The sequence below is a fragment of the Meleagris gallopavo genome, chromosome 19 (assembly GCF_000146605.3).
Source record: "Meleagris gallopavo isolate NT-WF06-2002-E0010 breed Aviagen turkey brand Nicholas breeding stock chromosome 19, Turkey_5.1, whole genome shotgun sequence".
NCBI classification, from domain to species: Eukaryota; Metazoa; Chordata; class Aves; order Galliformes; family Phasianidae; genus Meleagris; species Meleagris gallopavo.
In genome coordinates, this window is record NC_015029.2 from 109710 (window position 1) to 129251 (window position 19542).

General features: G+C 52.1%; 3 protein-coding genes and 2 long non-coding RNA genes across 9 annotated transcripts in view; 3 read left to right on the forward strand and 2 right to left on the reverse strand.

Moving 5' to 3' along the window:
• The window catches only part of LOC109370444, a 19017-nt gene extending 11380 nt beyond the window's left edge, over window positions 1–7637 (forward strand). The window contains exon 6 of the long non-coding RNA XR_004161640.1: window positions 2351–7637. This is a non-coding gene — a long non-coding RNA (uncharacterized LOC109370444). The remainder of the gene's footprint in view (window positions 1–2350) is intronic.
• A 1585-nt stretch (window positions 7638–9222) lies between these two features.
• On the forward strand, window positions 9223–13182 carry PRF1 (perforin 1). Its single transcript, XM_010720665.3, has 3 exons — window positions 9223–9713; window positions 10029–10570; window positions 11620–13182. Exons 2-3 carry the CDS (start codon window positions 10038–10040, stop codon window positions 13010–13012), a joined length of 1926 nt encoding a protein of 641 aa, XP_010718967.1. The 5' UTR covers window positions 9223–9713; window positions 10029–10037; the 3' UTR covers window positions 13013–13182.
• A 905-nt stretch (window positions 13183–14087) lies between these two features.
• CCDC189 (coiled-coil domain containing 189) lies at window positions 14088–17980 on the reverse strand. 4 transcript variants are annotated; one of them, XM_010720663.3, is made up of 8 exons: window positions 17791–17980; window positions 17257–17288; window positions 16904–16969; window positions 15990–16135; window positions 15839–15909; window positions 15226–15303; window positions 15025–15139; window positions 14088–14254 (listed from the first exon to the last, which is right to left on the reverse strand). In XM_010720663.3, the coding sequence occupies exons 1-8, from the start codon at window positions 17959–17961 to the stop codon at window positions 14094–14096; spliced, it is 840 nt and encodes a 279-aa protein (XP_010718965.2). In that variant the 5' UTR covers window positions 17962–17980; the 3' UTR covers window positions 14088–14093. The 4 variants fall into 4 exon arrangements, with proteins under 4 accessions (XP_010718965.2, XP_010718964.2, XP_031411967.1 ...); XM_010720662.3 differs by having other exon boundaries at window positions 15226–15342; XM_031556107.1 differs by lacking the exon at window positions 16904–16969 and having other exon boundaries at window positions 15226–15342.
• Window positions 17981–18099: 119 nt separating this feature from the next.
• Window positions 18100–19542, forward strand: part of LOC104913643 — a 15112-nt gene continuing 13669 nt past the window's right edge. For both annotated transcript variants that reach the window (XR_002120529.2, XR_795528.3), the window contains exon 1: window positions 18100–18194. This is a non-coding gene — a long non-coding RNA (uncharacterized LOC104913643). The remainder of the gene's footprint in view (window positions 18195–19542) is intronic.
• The window catches only part of ANKMY1 (ankyrin repeat and MYND domain containing 1), a 25976-nt gene continuing 25681 nt past the window's right edge, over window positions 19248–19542 (reverse strand). The window contains exon 14 of the mRNA XM_031556105.1: window positions 19248–19377. Within this exon, the coding sequence (XP_031411965.1) occupies window positions 19249–19377 (129 nt within the window). The 3' untranslated portion in view covers window position 19248. The remainder of the gene's footprint in view (window positions 19378–19542) is intronic.

The following is a 19542-nucleotide window of genomic DNA, read 5'->3' on the forward strand; positions in this document are numbered from 1 at the left end:
CTGGCAGCGCGGGTGCGCTTTCCAGCCCTTCCGGCAGGTGGCGCCACACCAGCGCTCGGCTCCGGCGTTGGGGAGCGCGTCAGCAATGCGGGCGGCGCCGCGGGAAGAGGTGGCCGGCGGTACGCAGTACGGGCGGACGGGACGCGAGGCGCTCAGCGGCGTCACGGCAAGAAAGCTGGTAGCAACGGCACGCGTTCTAACGGGTTGCGTACCTCCCAGCGAGCCGCGAATCGGAGATCGCCGGCAAGCCGCCCGCAGGAGCGGGCGCGATCGAGTTAGCGTCGCTCTTCCCAGTTCGGGAGGGAGCTCTAAAGCCGCTTTAACGCGCCTCGCGACGAGGACGGCGGACGGGCGGAGGACGCTCGCGCGTTCTCGCGTCTCCAAGGCGCTCCTCCCGGCGGTTCCTCCTCTGCCTGCCCCCACTCGGCGGCTTTGCCGGCCATTCAAAGGGCCGTGACAAAGTTCCCCCGATGGTGACAGCTGCTGTGCCGAAACTGACGTGAGAGCTTGCCCTGTGAGGACTGGGGCAAGGCCGGCACGCCGGCTTTCAGAATGAAGAGAGCCAGGGTCTGTGAGAGGAGCCTTTGCTGTGCTTCGTGCAGGCCGTCCCTCGGTGCGTGCCGTGTTTCTGAGGGCTTTTTAACCTCCTGGATTAGCAGTGCTCTTCCTTCAGCTGGGACTTTTTGTTTCCCGCTCCAGCAGACAAAGCACTACGAATCTGGCCCAGGAAAAGATCCCACCGTTCAACCCAGCTGCAGTCATCCCACCATCTCTACTCTTCTGTCTTACCTACATATTTATATCTTGTATTTGTTCATCTACAGCTGTTATCACCTCTCCTGCTCTTTTCTCCTCTGTTCTTCCCTCTTCTGTTCTCATCTCTCATATTCTGCTCTTCCCTCTTGCCTATTCTCCCCTGCCTTCTTCACTATGCTCTTCTTACTTACATCCTCTCTCCTGTTCTGCCTTCTTTGTCCTCACCTCTCATTCATCGCTCTTCTTTTCTTCCATCTTACAATTCTTCTCAACTTCGGTGTGGGCCACCAGGGGGTTTGTCTGCAACTCGGAGCAGGGGGACGGGACAGGGACAGGGGCAGGAATGGGAATGGATGGGGCCAAACAGGAGGAGGAGTGGATAGGGCTGGGTAGTGAACGGGATAGGGACTGAAAAGAGGCAGGACTGGGGACAGAGACACTGCTGGAACTCCTGAAAGTCAGTGGTGAGGATGAAGGGATGCCTGCTGTATTTCCTGGGTCACAGGAAGCAGAAGGTCGTGAGGATTTCACTCTTCTTTTTCTCCAAATAGCATATTAATTGATATGAGTGTTGACTTTAGTTAATTAATGCTCTGATTGGATAATGGCAGTTCCATTTTACACTTAACATGCATTCTTCCTTGTAACACCCATTTGTACACTAATTGAGCCAGTAAAGCCTTTTTTAAATAGAATGCTTCAACCAAATCTATACAAGCTTTCTTGTTTCACTGCAAGCTGTCCCTCTGCATTTGCACTTAGCAGTAAATCCTATCAAATGAAGTAAATTTGGACACAATGTGGGAATTTGCAGAGGGAAAAATGAACTTTGTCATTATAGGGAGAGAGTTCAGATTTGCTTCAGCTTTTTCAAGATAATGAACCCACCCTCCTGCTCAAGAAAAATCATGAAAAGCACAGTCATGTTTAGATGTTGCTGCATGATGGAATCATTTAGGTTGAAAACACCTCTAAGATCACCAAGTCCAACCCCAACCTATCCCCACCATGCCCGCTAATCTTTTCCCTCAGTGCCACACCTTCATGGTCCTTGTAAAGCTCCAACTTGTCAACTTGTTCTCTGTGAGTGTGGAGCACGAACAGCTGTGCTGCACTTTGTGTGTATGTTGCCTATGGATCTGGAGGTGGGGAAGCTGCCCCAGTGACTGCAGAAGGAACTTTAGCAGTGCTGTGCTGGGTTACAGGTCAGCCTCATAGTCTTGGTCTGTCTGACTTGATTGGTGGGAGCATAAATCATTGTGGTTTGTATGCCAAGCCCTTACTCTGGACAATGTGCTGTCATTGGAACAGTACCTATGAAGGAATGACCTGTCCATAATGTGCATCTCATCAGCACTGCCCAATGCCTTATATTGAGCTGCCTTGTTCTGGAGTCACATGCCAGATCATGCCAGCACTGCCTGGTGGGACTGCTGGATAACACTGTGGTTAGAAACTGGTTCTGATGCCTTTGTGTGATGTGAAATTCCCTACCAACCTCCAAAATACAATTTTCTCTTTAGTCTTGCACTTCTGCCTCCTCAGCTGAGCATTCTTAAGACAACAGAATGTGGTTCTTGTTTGTTTTTTGCAGGTGTTTGTAACTGTTGGTGAATAACGCTCTGACGGCATCATAGACCGCCTGCTTGACTCTGCAGTGCAGGAGAAACACAGCACAGCACTTTTACTTTGGTTCCAATGAATTTTCAGCACACCAGAGAAGAGCATGGGGCTGGCAGGTAGAGCAAGTAGAGTGTAGGGGGGTGTATGCTGGCTTTATGCCATTCTACGACAAATAGCACAGAGAGGGTCACTGTGGGACTGAGTGGGACTGCTCACCCACACAGGCTGGTACAAAGGGTGTAAGAAAAGAAAATGGGAATGAGTGCCCTCAGCTGCAGGAGCACAGGCAGCAGAGGGCTCCAGGCCCTGTGGGACTCCGGATGGCTCCTGGCTCTCAGCCCTGCACGAGGTGTCCCTTCACCACGGCTCTATGCCAGGGCAGGATTGCATGGCCCCTTTGGAGCTGGGCTCTGTGGGATGGGGCAGCTGGGACCACCTGCCACCTCCCTCTGCTGCCATGGTGGGAGCTGCAGCACCCCAATCTGTCACCGGGTTGCCCCCAGCGTAGCAGTCTGAGGAGAGGGTTGAAGTGCAGCTGGGTGTGGTTTGGGGAAAGTCAGCTTCTGAGGGAAGCTGCCAGGGGGTTCTATCTGCAGACTGAAGCAGGTACAGTACAGGGACAGAGACAGCACCGGGACAGAGGTAACACAGGGACAGGACTGGGACAGGGGCGGGAAAGAACAGGAAAGGGACAGGCAGAGACAGGGGCAGTATAGGGAAAAGTGTAGGTGTAGGGATGGAGACAGGATAGGGATGGGGAAGAAAAGGTGTAGGAGCAGGGACAGTACAAGGACAGTACAAGCAGCTGTGAAGTGGTATGGAGGTGCTGTGGGTACGCAGGGAGGGCAGGGTGTTAAGGGTGTCTGGGAGTGCAAGAGCTCATAGAGGGGACAGAAGAGGACTGCTGCCAGTGCTCAGGGATCTGTAGGGCTGTGGGTGTGGGGTGCTGGGTCTGTTTGTCCCATTGTTGAGGAATAGGGAACTGCAGGAACGGAGCATCTGCAGGTGCTGCTATCCCTGCAGAGCAGGGACACATTGCAGCGTGCCTCCCATAGCACCACCCAGTCCCAGGACATGGCTGTCCTACAGGCACTGACCTGTAGGAACAACTGTAACAGTCACAGGTACAGCTGTTGATATACACACTTCATGTGTTGCCTTAATGCAGATTTTATCATTCCCCGTCTTACCTCCATGGTCAACACCAGCAGGAAAGTGGGTTTAACACTCAATGAGGCCAATCTCAGAATCAGGAGCCAGGGGAAGTTGCAGATGTGCTTCTTTATCCTCTGCATGGAAATAGCTCCCAAGAGGGTTTTCTCCATCCCCTTCCTAGCAATGGAGGTGATGCAGTTCCTGATCACAGAGGCACTTGGGGACACTGATTCATGTGCTGTACCCCACTGCTCCATCTCCAGTGCTGGAGCTGTACCCATGTGCATCAGGAGCCCCCTGGGTGCCTGGCCCCTTTCTGGCTCAGGGTGCTTTGTGTCCTCCCAGTGGCATCGCTTCTGCCTCAGTTTCCTCATCAGACCCCATCTGACAGGGGAGACCCCAGTACACAGGGATGGGGTGAGGATGTGAGCTTGTTGTTGGTATGACTCGTCTTTTAGGAGCATCTTGAAAATTAGCTTATCTATCTAGCCTGTCAAAAGGGAGATTAACCCAATGGTTAACTAACCAAATGTGTTTGAATGGGAGAGGGGGGGTCAAGACGTCATGGCCTCTGCAGACCTCTCTCCAAACATGTAGACATAGTGCACCCAAATGTACATAAGGAATGTGCCTTTGTTCTATTAGTGTGCACGATTAGGTGGAAGGATTCCCTATTCATCCATGACAAATTAAAAAATGCCTGCTTCTTAATATCACATTGGTTTTAAGGAGTTTAATTTGGGCTGGAGTTTGTCTGGCAACAGTTTTGGTGACCCAGGTGGGACATCACTTCTGAGCTTCAGCAGATTCCGGGGTCGCAGGAGCCCCATCAGGCACTGAGGAGATTTTCGGGGAGAGCCTCTGATCTCTGAGTTGAAAAGCTGAAGGTGTTTTTAGGGGTTCACAAGGAGATTCCCTCTGGAGTGCTTGTTGAAGCACTGGAAAGAGATAGGAGAGGATCCATATACCAAAAGACAGCTGGGGGAATACTGCAGTCATTGTTGGTCCCTGTACATTTTGGAGGATTTGGATGGACTAGAAGCAAAAGATTTAAGCATGTTAATGAATGGAGCATGGAAGTTGTATAATAACTGGGAGAGAGAGCAGAGACCAGACAGGCCTACTGAGAAGGAAGGATGATCACGGCCTCGATTCAGGCTCAGGGAGGACCCAGAGAGGGAGAGGGAGGGGCTGGGGTGGTTCACCTCCCTTGAAAAATACATATAGGCAAGACAGTGCTGGAGATGCCATGGCACTGCTCACTGACAGAGAATGCCCACTCACCAAAGTCTCAATCCCTCCAGCAGCAGTTGTGCCCCGTAGTGAGCAATGAGAAGGACGGGAAATCATTCCCAGCTGAACCCCTGGTTACTATACACCTGGGAAACAGAAAAGTGGACTTTCTGGTGGACACCAAAGCCACATGTTCAGTTTTAAATACATATAGAGGTAATTTTAGTAGTAAAACTGTAAATACTGTTTATGTGCTGACACACAGGGCAAGAGAACCGCCCATTTTCACAACCTTTGAAATTCAGATTAGGGAAACAAAGGCTAAGGCATTAATTCTTAGACATGCCAGACTGCCCTGTCCATCAGTTAGGGAGGACTTGTGGAGTAAGTTAGGGGCACAAATGAGCTTCAAGGTCAGAGAAGTTCTATTCCAGCTCCCCGAATGCAAAGCAGAAGAGATAAGAGCCTTGTTGCTGATGAATTCCTACCACAGGCAGAGGAAATACAAAGGAAGTGGAGGATGCAGTAGTGCCTCTGAATTGGGGCAGTGAGGTCCCAGGATGCTCAAAACAAGCTATTCCAGTGAAGATACTCTTGAAATCAGAGGTTAAACCAGTTACACAGAGCCCAATGAAACTAGAGGCCAGGCAAGGGCTTTCAGAACTGACATCAAATTTTGTGAAACTTGGTCTACTAGTGGAATGTAAATCTGAGTACAACACATTTATACTAGTGGTTAAGGATCCACATGGGAAAGAGTACAGGTTGTGCAGGATCTGAGAGCAGCTAATCAGATCACAGAGGATATACATCCAGCAGTGGCAAACCCCAAACTCTGTTAATGGCTTTGAAAGAGCAACACAGATGGTTTATAGTGTTAGATGTCAAGGATGATTTATTCTGTATACCTCTGAATGTGGAAAGTGAGGCAACTTTCACAGTAGAATGGGAAAATCCAGAGACCAATTAAGACTCAACTCACATGGACAGTTCTGCCACAAGGTTTTAAGAATAGCCCAAGTACGTTCAGGAACCAATTAACCAAGAGGTGGAGGTATGAAAAGAGAGACCCTGCAAGGAGGGCTTGGTGTTACTGCAAGATGGGGGTTGCACAGTCCTGGCTGCAGGCACCAGTGAGGAATGCATGTGCATGACAGTCAGTTTACTAAATCTGGGGCTCAAGATTTTGCAGAGACAGCAATTGTTAGGGATGGATGGGAAGGAGGAGATCTGCTTGACTCTGGAACCTTCAACTTTCAGAGAGCTTACAGTCTTCCTCTGGATGACAGGTTGGTACAGACTGTGGATCCCAAACTGCAGACTCCCAGTAAGACCTCTCTTTGAAACTCTAATAAGCCTGGGGGAGAAACATTTGGTAACCCAAGAGACAGAAAGCCTTTAAGGAGTTAAAGATAGCATTAATGTCAGCCCCCTGCTCCAGGGGTACCAGACTTACCCAAAGCTTTTGAGCCATTTGTTCATAAAAGACAGCATCCAGCACTGGGTGTACAGTTATGTCCCTGGAAAAGAGTGGGGGGCACTTCCGTAAACAGCCAGATAATATCAGCAAAGGATGGCCTGCATTTCTGAGAGTGCAGCAGCGATGGTCCTGCTGATACAGGAAGTCCAAATGTTGGTCTTGGGCAGAGGCTGTATGTACCACATATGGTTATCTCAGGGCTGGATAAATAAGGGGGGGAATTAGTCATAACAATGTGGAGCTTAAAAGCACAATGGCAACTAATCTGGCCAAGGTTCTCATCCTGGAAGGTGAGGGAAACGCGGACTTGAATGATGACTATTTGCAGAACACTGAACAAGAATATTCCAGCTGCCAGGATCTGAAGGACAAGCACCTCTCCGAACCAGATATAACATTGCTCACTGCCGGCAGTAGATTTGTCCAAGAGGGACAGCAGAAGGTGATGAGTTTACAATAGGTACAACCACCAAAGTGGTGGAAGCAAAAGCCCTGGAAGCCAACACTTCAGCTCAAAGGTGGAGCTGATAGCACTGACATGGTGCTGCAGGTCAAAGAGGCTTATGGTTTGTTATATTGATCTCAATCCCTCCAAATTAAGAGTCAGAACAAAGTCAAGCTGTTGACTGAGCAAGGGTGTGTTTTATTTTCTTCTTAAAAGGTGGGCAAGTGAGGGAGTAAAAGGAAAAGAGAAGAAGAGGAGAGAGAAAAAAAAGGAAAGAAAAGCAAGTCACCACTGCAGATCACATGATGTCCTGAGGGTCCGTCTTCCTGCTTCTCTTTCTAGGGTGGTCAGGATGTGGTGGGGCTAGCACTGCTGGCTGTGGGGCTGGCTTTGCCTGTGATGGTTCCTTCCAATTGGGCCAGGACCTGCTGCCAGGCAGAGAATGCCCAGTGCCACACACTGCCACGAGCTGCACCACTGTGCTTCTCCCTTCTATGGTGGTTGTGTCTGGGGAGAGGGAGACCCAACACCACCAACAGCAGGACAGCTCACCTCTGGCTTCTGTCATGCTTTCGTACAACGTGTATTTTTGTTCTGCAGCTCTCACAAAAGTGTGACAGTTAAGGTTTTGTTCTGAGGCCTTCACAGAACTGTTACGGCTGTTTTTAGTCACCAGTTAGCTGCAAGTCCATCTCTTAACCAATCAGGAGGGTGAGAAATCACTATGTTACAGTTCCATATGGTGTCATAGAGCCTGTGCCAGAAAGCAAAACGTCACTTCATTCCCACAACTTCCTTTATGCCTTCCCCTTCCCATGTCCCTTTACCCCTTCCCTTCCCCTTTCCTTCTGTTTCCTCTTCCACTGCCTCCTTCTCTACCCACTCCCACCTTCACCTTTCCCTTTCCCCTTTCACTTGCCTTTCCCATTCCCCTTCTACCTTCTGTTTTCCCCTTCTCCTTCCCTTTCTCCTTCCCATACCCCTTCTCTTTTTCTCTTCCCTTTCTCTGCCTTTCCTCTTTCCCTTCTCTTCCTTTCTCTTCCCCTCCCCTTCCCCTTTCTCCTTCCCTTTCCTGTTCAACTCCCACCTTCACCTTTCCCTTTCCTCTTACCTTCCCCTTACCTTCCCCTTCTGCTTCCTGTGACTCTTAACCCCTTCCCTTTTCCCTTACAATTCCCCTTCCTCTCCCCTTCCCCTTCCACATCCTCTTCGCCTTATCCTTACCTTTCCCTCAGTTCTCATTTCTCTTCTCCTTCCTGTTCTTTTCCCACCTTCCTCTTACACTTACCACTTTCCTTTCTCCTCTTCTTCGCTTTTCCTTCCCCTTCACTTTTCCCCTTCCCCTTCTGCTCCCCTTTGCCCTTCCACATCCCCTTTACCTATCCTCTCCTCTTTCCCTTCCCCTTCCCTCCACACCAGCCCCTTTCCATTCTCCTTCCATGTCCCTTCCCCTTTCCCATCTCCTTCCCCTTGCTTTCCAATTCCCCTTCCTATTTCCCTCCCCCTCTATTCCACAATTCCCTCCCCTACCTGCTCCCCCCACATTTCTCCTTTCCTCTTCTTTAATTTCCCCTTTAACCTTCCCCATTCCCTTCCCCTGCCCATCCTCTTTCACTTTCCTCTTCTCCCTTTCCTTTTCCCTTCCTCTTTCTCCATCCATTTCCCCTTCCTCCTTCCCTTTCTTCTTCCTCTCCACCCTTCCCCTTCCCTTTTCCTCTTCTTCCCTCCCCTACCTATTTCCTTTCCACCTTCCCTTTCTCCTTCCTCTTCTCCCTTCCCCTTCTACTACCTGTTTCCTTCCCATCTTTCCCTTTCCCTTTCCCATTCTCCTTTCCTTCTTCTTCCTCTTTTCCCTTCCACTACTTGATCCCCTCTAACCTTTCCCTTCTTCTTGCCCTTGCCCTTCCCCTTTCCTCTTCTTTTCTTCCCCATCCTCTCTCCCTGCCCTTTACCCCTTTCTCCCTCCTCTCCCTTTTCTTCTTTCCCTCCTACTTCCTTTTCCCCTTCCCTCCCCCCTCCCCTTTCTCTTTCCACTTCCTCTTCCTTTTCCTCCTTCCCCTTCACCCTTCCTTTCCTTTTCCTTTTCCCTTCTGTTCCACTCTCCTTTCCCTTTCTCATTCCTCCTTCTCTTTCCAGTTCCCCCACCCCCCTTCCTCCTTCTGTTTCCCTTTCCCTCTCCCCTTTCTCTTCCTCCTTTTCCGTCCCTTCCACTCTTCTTACCCTTTCACTCTCCTCTTCCTTTCCTCTTACTTTCCTCTTCCCCTTCAATGAATCCTTCATCTTCACTCTTCTCCTACACCCTTCTCCTTCTCTTCTCCCGTCCTCCTTTCCCTACTCCATCCCCTTCCTTTCACTTCCCCTTCCTCCTTTTTCTCCCTCTTCCCTATCCTCCTTCCCCACATGCTTTCCCCTTCCCCATCTCCATTCCCCTGCCTCCTTCCCCTTCCCCCTTCTTCTTCTCCCTTCTCTTTCACCTCCCCCTTCCCTTCCCCATTCCCCCTTATTCCACCTTCTTCCATTTCCATTCCCCTTCCCCTTCTCCCTTACTCTTCGCTCTTGCCCTTCCCCTTCCCCAGCTGTCTCTCCAGTTCACCCCCAACTTTGTCACTATGGTGCCATCTCCGTGTCCCCAGTATCCCCAATGCCTCCACTGTCCCCAGTGTCCCCAATGTCCCCATGTCCCCCACTATCCCCAATGCCTACAATGTCCCCATTGCCCCCATTGCACACAATATCCCTATTGTCCCCCTCCAAAAAAGCACTTTGCACCAGCCCCGTTGTCACCCCCTATGCTGTGACCCACATCCTGTATCACCGTGGTTAGGAGGTTGTATGTCACTCCCTCTCGGGGTGACTCATAGCTGCCGGGAACCTCACATATAATTTTTTTAGAGGGGACAGGAAGTATCACCCCTCAGCTTGTGGAGCAGTGACGTGTGAAGGGTGACGGTGGGGGTGGGGATGTTGGGGTAGGAGGTGTTGGAACACACCCCACAGCTGCAGACACAGCGGAGAGGACAGGTGAGTGCCAGTGTCCCATGTTCCTTTGTCCCCTTGTCCCCATATACTTATGTCCCTGTGTCCCCATATCTCTGTGTGCCCATTTGCCCACGACCCCTTGTCACTATGTCTCTATGTCTCTATGTCTCTATGTCCCTGTGTTCCTATGTCCCCATGTGCACATCTCCTTGTCACTGTTCCTATGTTCCCGTCTCCATATTCCCATATTCCTAAGTCTTTGTATTCCCATATCCCTGTGTTCCCACCTCCTCCACCTCCCCCACCTTCTCCATGCCCACACCCCCATGGACTCACCACATTTCCATTCCCCTGCAGCCAATCACCATGAAGTCCTCTCCCCACTGTCTTGCCTTCTCAATCCTCCTCCTCTTCCATCATCTCCACACCATTTGCCCCCAGTGCCATCGTGCTGTTGGCAAATCCTGCCACGTCCCCCCTGTTCCTGGTACCGACATTCTGGGTTCAGGTCTGGATGTCACCACCATGTCCCTCACCGAGGGCCAAGTGTTGGCCATCACCAAACCCACCAGCAGGCACTGCATTGTCTGCATGGACCACTTCCACAAAGGACAGTCCCTCCTCCTCTACAATGGCGTCAGCAAGTGGCGAGCAGGGAGTAAGTGCCAGCAGAGGTCCTCACTGGCCACTGGCAGCCAATCCATGAGGAAGCTGGTGGCCCAGACAGAGAAGATGGCGCAGAATTGGAGAGTGGGGCTGGAGGCAGCCCTCAGCCCGGGGATGGGGGTCACCCTGGCCATGGCCGGGTCCCACTCACGCGTGGCAGAGTTTGGGATGCAGAAGGAGCAGCAGGACCGCTACTCATTTGCCAGCACCGAGCTACGCTGCGTGCACTACTGGTGGGGCTCCAGCTCCCTCATCCTTTCTCCCTGCTTCTCCATCTCCTCTCCTCCTCCATCTCCCCCAGCTCTTCCATTTCTCCTCCCTCTCCACCATGTTCTCCTCGTGCTCCTTGTCTTCCATCTCTCCTCCATCTCAACCTTGTCCTTCTTGTCCTCCATCTCTCTTCTCTTTCCCCCATCTCCTCATCTTCTATGTCTTCCTTCTTCTCCATCTCCTCCACCATTGTTCCCTCTCCTCCATCTCCCCTTGTCCTTCTTGTTCTCCGTCTTTCCTCCATCTCCCCCATCTCCATTTCCCTCTCTTCCCTCTCCTCCATGTTCTCCATCTTTCCTCCTTTTCCTCTCCTATATCTCTTCCATCCCTCCACCTCCACCCTACAGATCCCTACAACACTCCTCCAACACCCCCACAACACCCCATATTCCCCTCAAATTCCCCACAGATTCCTCACAATCACTCCATAAACCCCCTCCAGCATCCCAAGGGCCCCCCCACTGACTCTTCCAATCACCCCACAGCCCCTTGTAATCGTCACATAAACAGCCCGTATTCCCCACTGGTACTTCATAGACATGCCCAGATCACCCTGTAGCCTCCCCATAGATTCTCAAACCACTCCAGGGACACCCCACGGACACTTCACAGAACCCCATAGAACTCACCCACAGATCCCTTCAATTACCCTGTCTACAGAGCGTCTTATGCTCCATCACTGCTATGCACTTGTGCCCTATGATGGGCACGGACACCCAAGAAGTGCCCGATTGTTTGGGTGCAGAAATAACCTCCATAGACACTCCATAGATCCCAATCACCCCACACATGGCTCAGTCACCCCATAGGCCCCCCACAGACCCCACTCCAGCATCCCATAGTCCCCCCACAGACAACAAAGAATCCCCCATAGACCCCTCCAGTCACTCCACAGCTTTCCTCCAACACCCCATAGACCCCTCAATCACCCTATAGCCTCACCATAGATCCCCATTAACCACAAAGGCTCCATAGAGCCCCAATGACTTTTTCTCTCTCTCCCCCCCTTCAGGATCTCAGCTTCACATAAACCCAGACCGTCCCCCCACTTCCTCCATGCTGTTCGATCCCTCCCACCCCACTTCACCCCCGCCACTGCCCCAGATTATGCTGATCTCTTGGCTGCATATGGCACCCACTACATTCACTCGGCCCAACTGGGCGGCCTCCTCCGCTCCATCACTGCCATCCGCTTGTGCCACGCCACCATGATGGGTGCCGGCAGTCAAGAAGTGGCTGATTGTTTGCGTGCAGAAATGACAGCCAAAGTGAAGTCAATCACGTCCAGTGCCATGTCCAATGCGTGCCGCAAAGCCAAATCAAAAAACAGCGCCCACAGTGCCTTCAATCAACTCTTTAATGAACGGATGGTGGAGGTGGAAGGTGGCGAGCAACGTGGCGACCTCCTCTATGGTGCACCAGAGAACTATGCTGAGTGGTTAAGCTCCCTGCAACGTCTGCCTGGGTTGGTTGCCTCTAACGTCAGGCCTCTGCACACCTTGCTGCCCCGCCAGGACCCGCGCCAGGCAGCACTGAAGGCAGCCATCGGTCACTACATCACATGGAGAGCTTTGAGGGCAAACTGCAGCCAACAGTGTGCCGGTCACGGGACAGTTGGGTTGTGTCAGTGCGGGTGTGCAGCCAACAATGTGGTCAATGCCAACTGCTGTTCCAAACACCGTGGGATGGCGCGGGTGACAGTGACAGTGTGGGAGGGCAGTGGGTGGCGCGGTGACATTTTCACCGCAACCGATGCGTATGTGCTGCTGTACTTCAGTGGTCACCGTGTACGGACAGCAACGGTGTGGAACAACAATCGGCCCAAGTGGGGTGCACAGTTCGATTTGGGGTGGGTGACACTGCATCTGCATCAAAAGATGAAGGTGGAGGTGTGGGATCAGGATGATGAGTGGAATGATGACCGCTTAGGGGTGTGTGAAGTACCGGTGAAGGCCACAGGCACACAGCAGCGCAACGTTGTGTGTTTTCCGGGAGGCGGTCACCTGAGATTCAGCTACAGCGCCACATGTGGGCCAAATCTGGGGGGTTCTGAATGTTCAGAATACATTCCACAGCCCCCCAAAAGACAGGGGGGGCTCTATAGGTTGTCACAGTGGCCACCAAAGACTGGAGGTGGTGGCCCTGTGGCGTGGCCACAGCACAAGGAGGGAGAGAAGGAGGTGGAGGAAGAGGAAAAGGAAGAGGAAGAGGAAGAGAATTTTTGGGAGGTACCGGGGGTTTCTGAGGACAATGAGACGATGGTTGAGGACAAGGACCACCAAAATCCATCACCAGATCTCCAAAATCCATCATTCATCCCTCAAAATCTATCAGCGGGTCTCAAGAAGGGTCCAGATCCACAGATTCCATTTCCACGCTATGGGGCAGCTCCTCCAGTCCCATAACATCCATCCTTCATCTTGATGGTGGACCCACACATGGAGGCCTTTGGTCCTCCAGCCCCATCTCCTGCCCTGCAAATTCTAGTGTCCCCCCACCTCTGGTATCTGTGGGACGTATACATTTCCCTCTCCCCTCAGCTCCACAGCTACGTACAGGATTAAATGCTTTTTGCTGCAGCATCCCCTCTGACTTGGTCTGCTTTCTTGGGGGTTACGCTACGAGTCTCTACGGGACTCTACAGGGCTATGTGGGCTATGGATCTCTTTACTCTGACCTCACCCTCCATGGAGCCCCTCGATGCTCCTCCCCATCCCCAATTATGGTGGTGGCTGGGGCACCACCTCTCCTCCTATTGGCTGTGGAGCGGAGGGTGGGATCATGGGACTGTGGGAGGTGTGGAGCTGCTATGGGGCCAAGGAATCCTATGGGGCTGCTATGGAGTGTTGTGGGGAAGCAGTCTGCATGTGCTATGGGGCTGAGAGAGGTGTGGAACACTATAAGGTCTATGGGGAGACTTGGGGCAAGGGATCATGGGGAGGTGTGGGCAGTGCCATGGTGCAGTGCCATGTACTTCCCTTCCCCCACAAGCTGCCCCCTAAGGGGCGGGACTACCATGACAAGGGGCAGGGACAGAAGTGGGTGGGCAGAGCCTGACGGGGCTGGGCAGAGAGGGTGTGAGGCATTGGGAACCACAGAGCCCCACAGAGCACAGAGAGCCCCACAGAGCCCCATAGAGACCCAGAGTCTGATCACATAATCACAGAATTGTAGGGTTGGAATAGACCTCCGGAGACCACATTAGGCCATCCTAATAAAGCAGTTCCATACAGCAAGTTGCCCAGCTCCGGGCAATGCACCCTGAGGTCCCACTGCTGGCTCATGATCACCCTGCTGGACACGAGGACACCCAGGTCCTTCTCTGTAGAGATCCTCTCCAGCAGGTCATCCTCTAACCTATACTGATGTGTGCGGTTCTTCATGCCAGTTCTGCAGACATTTGTTTATGCAATGACACAAAAACAGGTCAAATAAGCAATGCACATACAGTGGTTTCCAGAGATAACAGGAATGCTAAGGCACAATCTAACGCCTTTTATTTCCTTGGTGGGATCCCTGAGGTCTTCGAAGGTGTTTCTTGCCCCTAGGAGAGGCCCGGGGAGACACAGAGACATCCTCTTTACTCAAATGCATCTCTGCAGGAACCTGCACTAGCTCAGGTACTGCTGCCTCCTGTAACAGAGGCTCTAGGAACAGATACACACAGGCATTAGGCATGGGGGCATAGGAATGTGGGAAGACAGGGCTCAGGACCTGACACTAGGGGAACAGATGACACAAGAGGCCCTGGGAATAAAGAGGAGATATGAGCAAGCAGAGGTCAGATTAGTGTCAGATTAGCTGGGGGGACATGCAAACAGGGCACATAGGATGACAGAAGCTACAGCTTGACACCAGTGACAAGGAAGTGCCTGGGAACACAGGGCAGGAGGGACATGTTAAGAACCTGGTACAGGGCACAGCAGAGACTCGGAACACAAGGGACCTGTGTCACTAGAAACATAGCAAGACATGGAGAAGACAGGGCTCAAGACAAAGCTGCTGATGGACAAAAAAAGACCACAGAAGAACCATGGGAATGAAGCAATGTACGGGCTGCTCTTGGGAGTTCCCAAAGCCACCCATGGTCTTGGGTTGCCTTCCAGACTTCTCCCAGAACCTCACAACCCTAAGGACTCCCCTTGATCATTCTGCATGCTGTAGGACCTTATCATAATCATAACCACAAGATGCCCCTTTAATCCCACTAGACCACTGGGACCACTGCGTGCCCCCAGGAACCCATGGGCTTCCCATTACCCTCCCCATGACCTTCCAGCCTCCTGAGACCCTAAGGTATATCCCAGATATGAGGGAGCTCCTCCACTTACCCTATGGTCCCTTTCATTACCCTGTAGTCCCCTAGACCTGAAATCCCAGCATTTCCCTCATAACCCCTCAGCCAGGGAGATCCCACCTGTGCTGGGATTCCCAGAGGTCTCTCCTTGTTCCTTGGAGAGGGTGGTGGGCATCTCTCCCTCTGGGCCATGCTCAGGGCTATCCACATAAACCAGGGTCAAGTCAAGGCAAGCCTGGGCTCAGGGACAGAAGACAAACAGTGGAATCAGGACAGGTCTCACCTCCATTGCACATTTACTTTCAACAGTGCTGAGCTCACCTGAGGCGTAAGGACGTAGGCATAAAGCTTGGTGTGCCGAAGAACGTTTCCAAAGAGGTGGGCTGCGATGCGGGCAACCTGGGTCAGCCCAAATACAGCCACACTGACCGGAGGATGCTACAGCGATGGCACCATGGCAGCAGCAGGCAAGAGAAAGTCAGTGGCTGGGAAGCATGCAGGGCAAGTGGGACAGGAGGGGAGGGTGTTGGGAGTCTGAAGGTGTAGAGCACAAGGAACATGTAGGTTCTAGTGAGGCTGCAGGAAGTGTGCAAGAGTGTGCTGGCTCAATCAAGCACAAGGCAAAAGTGTACAGAACATGAAGGCACCAACAGGAATACCAGGAGTGCTGGGGACATAAGTAAGCATATGGAAAACACGCAAGGAGCACAGGAGGCCCTACAAGTGCGTGGGGAGGATGTGAGGACCATGCAGGCTTCAGTAAGCAAAGATGGAGTGTTTCAATGCCAATAACTTCATGAGACATATTTAGGTTGCTGTGAGGATGCTGGGAAATATGCAGAGTGTGCAGAGAGCACACTGGTACCACTGAGCGTGCAGGGACTGTGCAAGGAGCACCTGGGGGCCAATAAGCGTGTGAGGGGTGAAGACTCACATGCACAGCATGGCACAGCAGCAGTTCGCTGAAGTAGGCATAGCATTCTTCCACATCAGGCAGGGGTGTCTCTGGGGTTTGGGCAGTCAGAGGTGAGTGAGACCTTTGCAGATCTGTGCCCCCCACCACTCCCCCCTGGCCCTGCACTCACGGGTGCACATGGAGATGGCACAACGCACAATGCCCAGCAGGGCCAAGAGCGGCCCTGAGGACAGCTCTAACTCCTGGCCCAGTTCCACAGCTGCCTCATAGGCATCCAGAAGGACAGGGGGACCTGGCAGGACCTCTGCAAGTACACTGGAAGAACAGACATACCATTAGAGGGTCTGACAGGGATACCGAGGGGGACATGGACATGAAAGGGACAACTTGGGACAACACAGCAGGGAAACCAAAAGGGACCAGAACACCCTTCAGAGATGCAATGTGGGTACTTTCAGGAAGAGGAACAGGGATACATTGGGACACTCCAAGAGGTAGGATATAGTGGTAACAGCCTATGGGGAGGACAAGGACACCTAGAGGCTGTGAAGTAGAACAGCAACACCAGTGAGAGAGATGGGGGCATCTTAGGAGGGAACATATGCATCCAGGGTTGGGTTCTAAGGTGTCTTGAGTGGGACACTGGAACTGACAGAGAACCAGGATACCACATGGATGAGAGGAAGACTACAGGAATATGAAGATGAATGGCATTAACCCGGTGACATCCCTGGGTATCCTGAGGTGAGGTACCAGGGTTGTCTTAGCAGTCTCAGGCATGGTGTTTTTTTAGGGATTCCCAGAAGCATTTTTCAAGTGTCCTATACATGCCTAGAGCATATTCTGGGGTTGTCCCAAAAGTGTCTGGAATCCCCACAGTGTCCCAATATGTTCCCAGCATGTCCCAAGTGCTCCAGAATGGTTCTACAGTGTCTCCAGACACAGTGTCTGTTCTTGTTCTGGTGCTTGAGCCCTCAGGTGCTTTTTCTCCTGAATGTCTCAAGTGATTCAGGGTAGCCCAGGGTGCTCTAGAGTGTGTTAGGTGTCCAAGACTCCTACAGACAACCCTGTCCCCTCACTTACGCACGTCGATCCTGCTGGGTTGGGGCTGCCTGAAGTCGCTCCATGGCCACTACATCCAGGTCTGTCCTGCAGAGACAGAGCTAAACTAGGGAGTGGCAGGGAGGAGAGGACAAGGGACATGGGGACAGATAGAGACGGTGAAATCTGAGAGAGAAGGAAGACAGCTGGGGATGTGGGTATCCAGATATGCAATTGGGAACCCACTGACATGAACAGTCCTGAAAGGAAGAATAAGGGACAGAAAGGAGGAAGGGGCAACTGTGGACAGATGAGAATAGGAGACCTGAGCATGGCTTGGGACAAGAGAGTAAAGCAAATTCAGGGTGGATATTTCAGGATAGGGCAATACTCACCACAGACTGATCCTGGTTTCACAGCTGTGAGGCTGGGACAAAAAGAACAGGGCTCTGAGCACAGGCACTATCAAAGCCACCGCCCAACCCCAAGTCCAGGAACGAGGGAGCCCCAGCAAGGCCAGCACCATCCGCGGCAGGGATGGGCACATGACATCCGCAATCCAACCGACAGAGCCATCGCCGTCACAGCTCCGGGGAAAGGCGCAGCCCCACCCCGCCGTGCAGGGCCACTTCCATGCCCACTTAGGCACAGCGACGAGGCGCCTACGAGCTGCCGACCTCAGCACCGGGGCCCCGCCAGCCTCAGCACATCTGCCTCAGAGCCCGACCCTGAGGACACGGGAAGCTCCCAAACCGCTGGCGGGACCTTATCGTCCGTCACCGCAAGCCCTTCACCACGGCCCGCGAGCCGCACTACGGCTGCCACGGTGACACAACACCGGCAGGTCTGCAGTGCGGGGCCGGCGCTGCCCACCCACCGCAATCGGCTGCACGGCCACAGCCGCACCGAGCCGCTCCGCGCGCTCCCACCTCTCTGCTCCCTGCTGTTGCCATGGCTGCCGCCGCGCCGCCGCGCCAGAGGAAGCAGCCACCCGGCAGGAGGTTTCCTGCAAGGTGCTGAAAGCGATGGCCAATCAGAGAAGCTCTCACTGCTATCATATAGCGAGTGGAGAAAGGACGCCAGCCAATCCCCACCGCCATCCTTCCGAGGTGGCAGGGATTCTAACCAATCACAGAGTGACTTCTTAGCACTATCCTGCTTTCGGTCCTCCATTGCACTTCGCGGAGCAGCAGTCAGACGGTACCGCAGCCATCCTTCCTTCCCCGTGACTTGGAGATGCTAAACAGAGGAACTGAGGGGGCCTTCATCTACCGTCATTGGTTATAAGGAAGAACAAACACCAGAAATATGAGGAGGCTGTTTAACAGAACCAGTAGGTGCATCCACGATATATGCTCATCTAAGAATTCTCTCTTTGAAAGATGATGGAATATCGCTGGTATCCATAATAGAAAGAGGCAAATGTAAGATTGTGCAAGGCCAACAAATGTGCTTTCATTTGGTTAGCTGGCCAGAGAGCTACTGGGGGTCTTGAGGGATGAAAAACTGAACATGAGCCAGCAGTGTGCTCTGGCAGCTCGGAAAGCTCCTGGGCTCCATCAGCAGAGGGGTGGCCAGCAGGGAGAGGGAGGTGGTTGTCTCTCTCTGCTCTGCTCTTGTCAGGCCCCGTCTGCAGCACTGTGTCCAGGTCTGGAGCCCCCAGTACAAGAAAGACAGGGAGCTGTTGGAGAGGGTCCAGAGGAGAGCCACAGAGATGATCAGGGGGCTGCAGCACCTCCCCTATGAAGCCAGGCTGAGGGAACTGGGGGTTTTCAGCCTGGAGAAAAGGCGGCTGCGGGGTGAGCTCATTGCAGCCTTTCAGTACCTAAAGGGAGCCTACAAACAGGAGGGGAATCAACTCTCTGAAAGGGTAGATAACAGCAGGACAAAGGGAAATGGTTTTAAGTTGAGGGAGGGAAGATTGAGGTAGGATGTCAGGGGGAAGTTCTTTACTATGAGAGCGGTGAGGTGCTGGAGCAGCTGCCAGAGAGGCTGTGGATGCCCCGTCCATCCCTGGAGGTGTTCAAGGCCAGGTTGGATGGGGCCCTGGGCAGCCTGGGCTGGTATTAAATGTGCAGGTTGATGGCCCTGCCTGTGACAGGGGGGTTGGAGATTCATGGTCCTTGAGGTCCCTTCCAACCCGGGCCATTCTGTGATTCTGTGAAGCATAACGTGGATGTACCCACATCCCACACGCGCCCATTCTGATGGTATTGAGCTCATGTGGCATCATGGAAAGATGCTTTCTCTTTATTTCCTCAAAGCTCGTCAGATTGTGTCACTTTTAATCTTATTAGAAGTGGCAGAAAGAAAATGGCATTCAAACTTGGCCACACAATAGTAAGTGATACTTGAAACGAGTCAGCCATTCTTCTGGTGAGTCTCTCTTACACCACTCCTAACCTTACCCTTTCTTCTACCTCTCTTTTCTTTAACTTCTCGTCCATTTCTGCAAATGATGTTCTTTTTCTGTCCTGCAGTGCTTGCAGATGGAAACATCTGAACTGTACTCTTCTCTGAAAATAAATAAATAAACAAAGTGAGCTTTGCTTTTTCTTTTTTTTTCTTTTTTTCTTTTTTTTTCTTTTTTTTCTTTTTTTTTCTTTTTTTTCTTTTTTTTTCTTTTTTTTCTTTTTTTTTCTTTTTTTTCTTTTTTTTTCTTTTTTTTTTCTTTTTTTTTT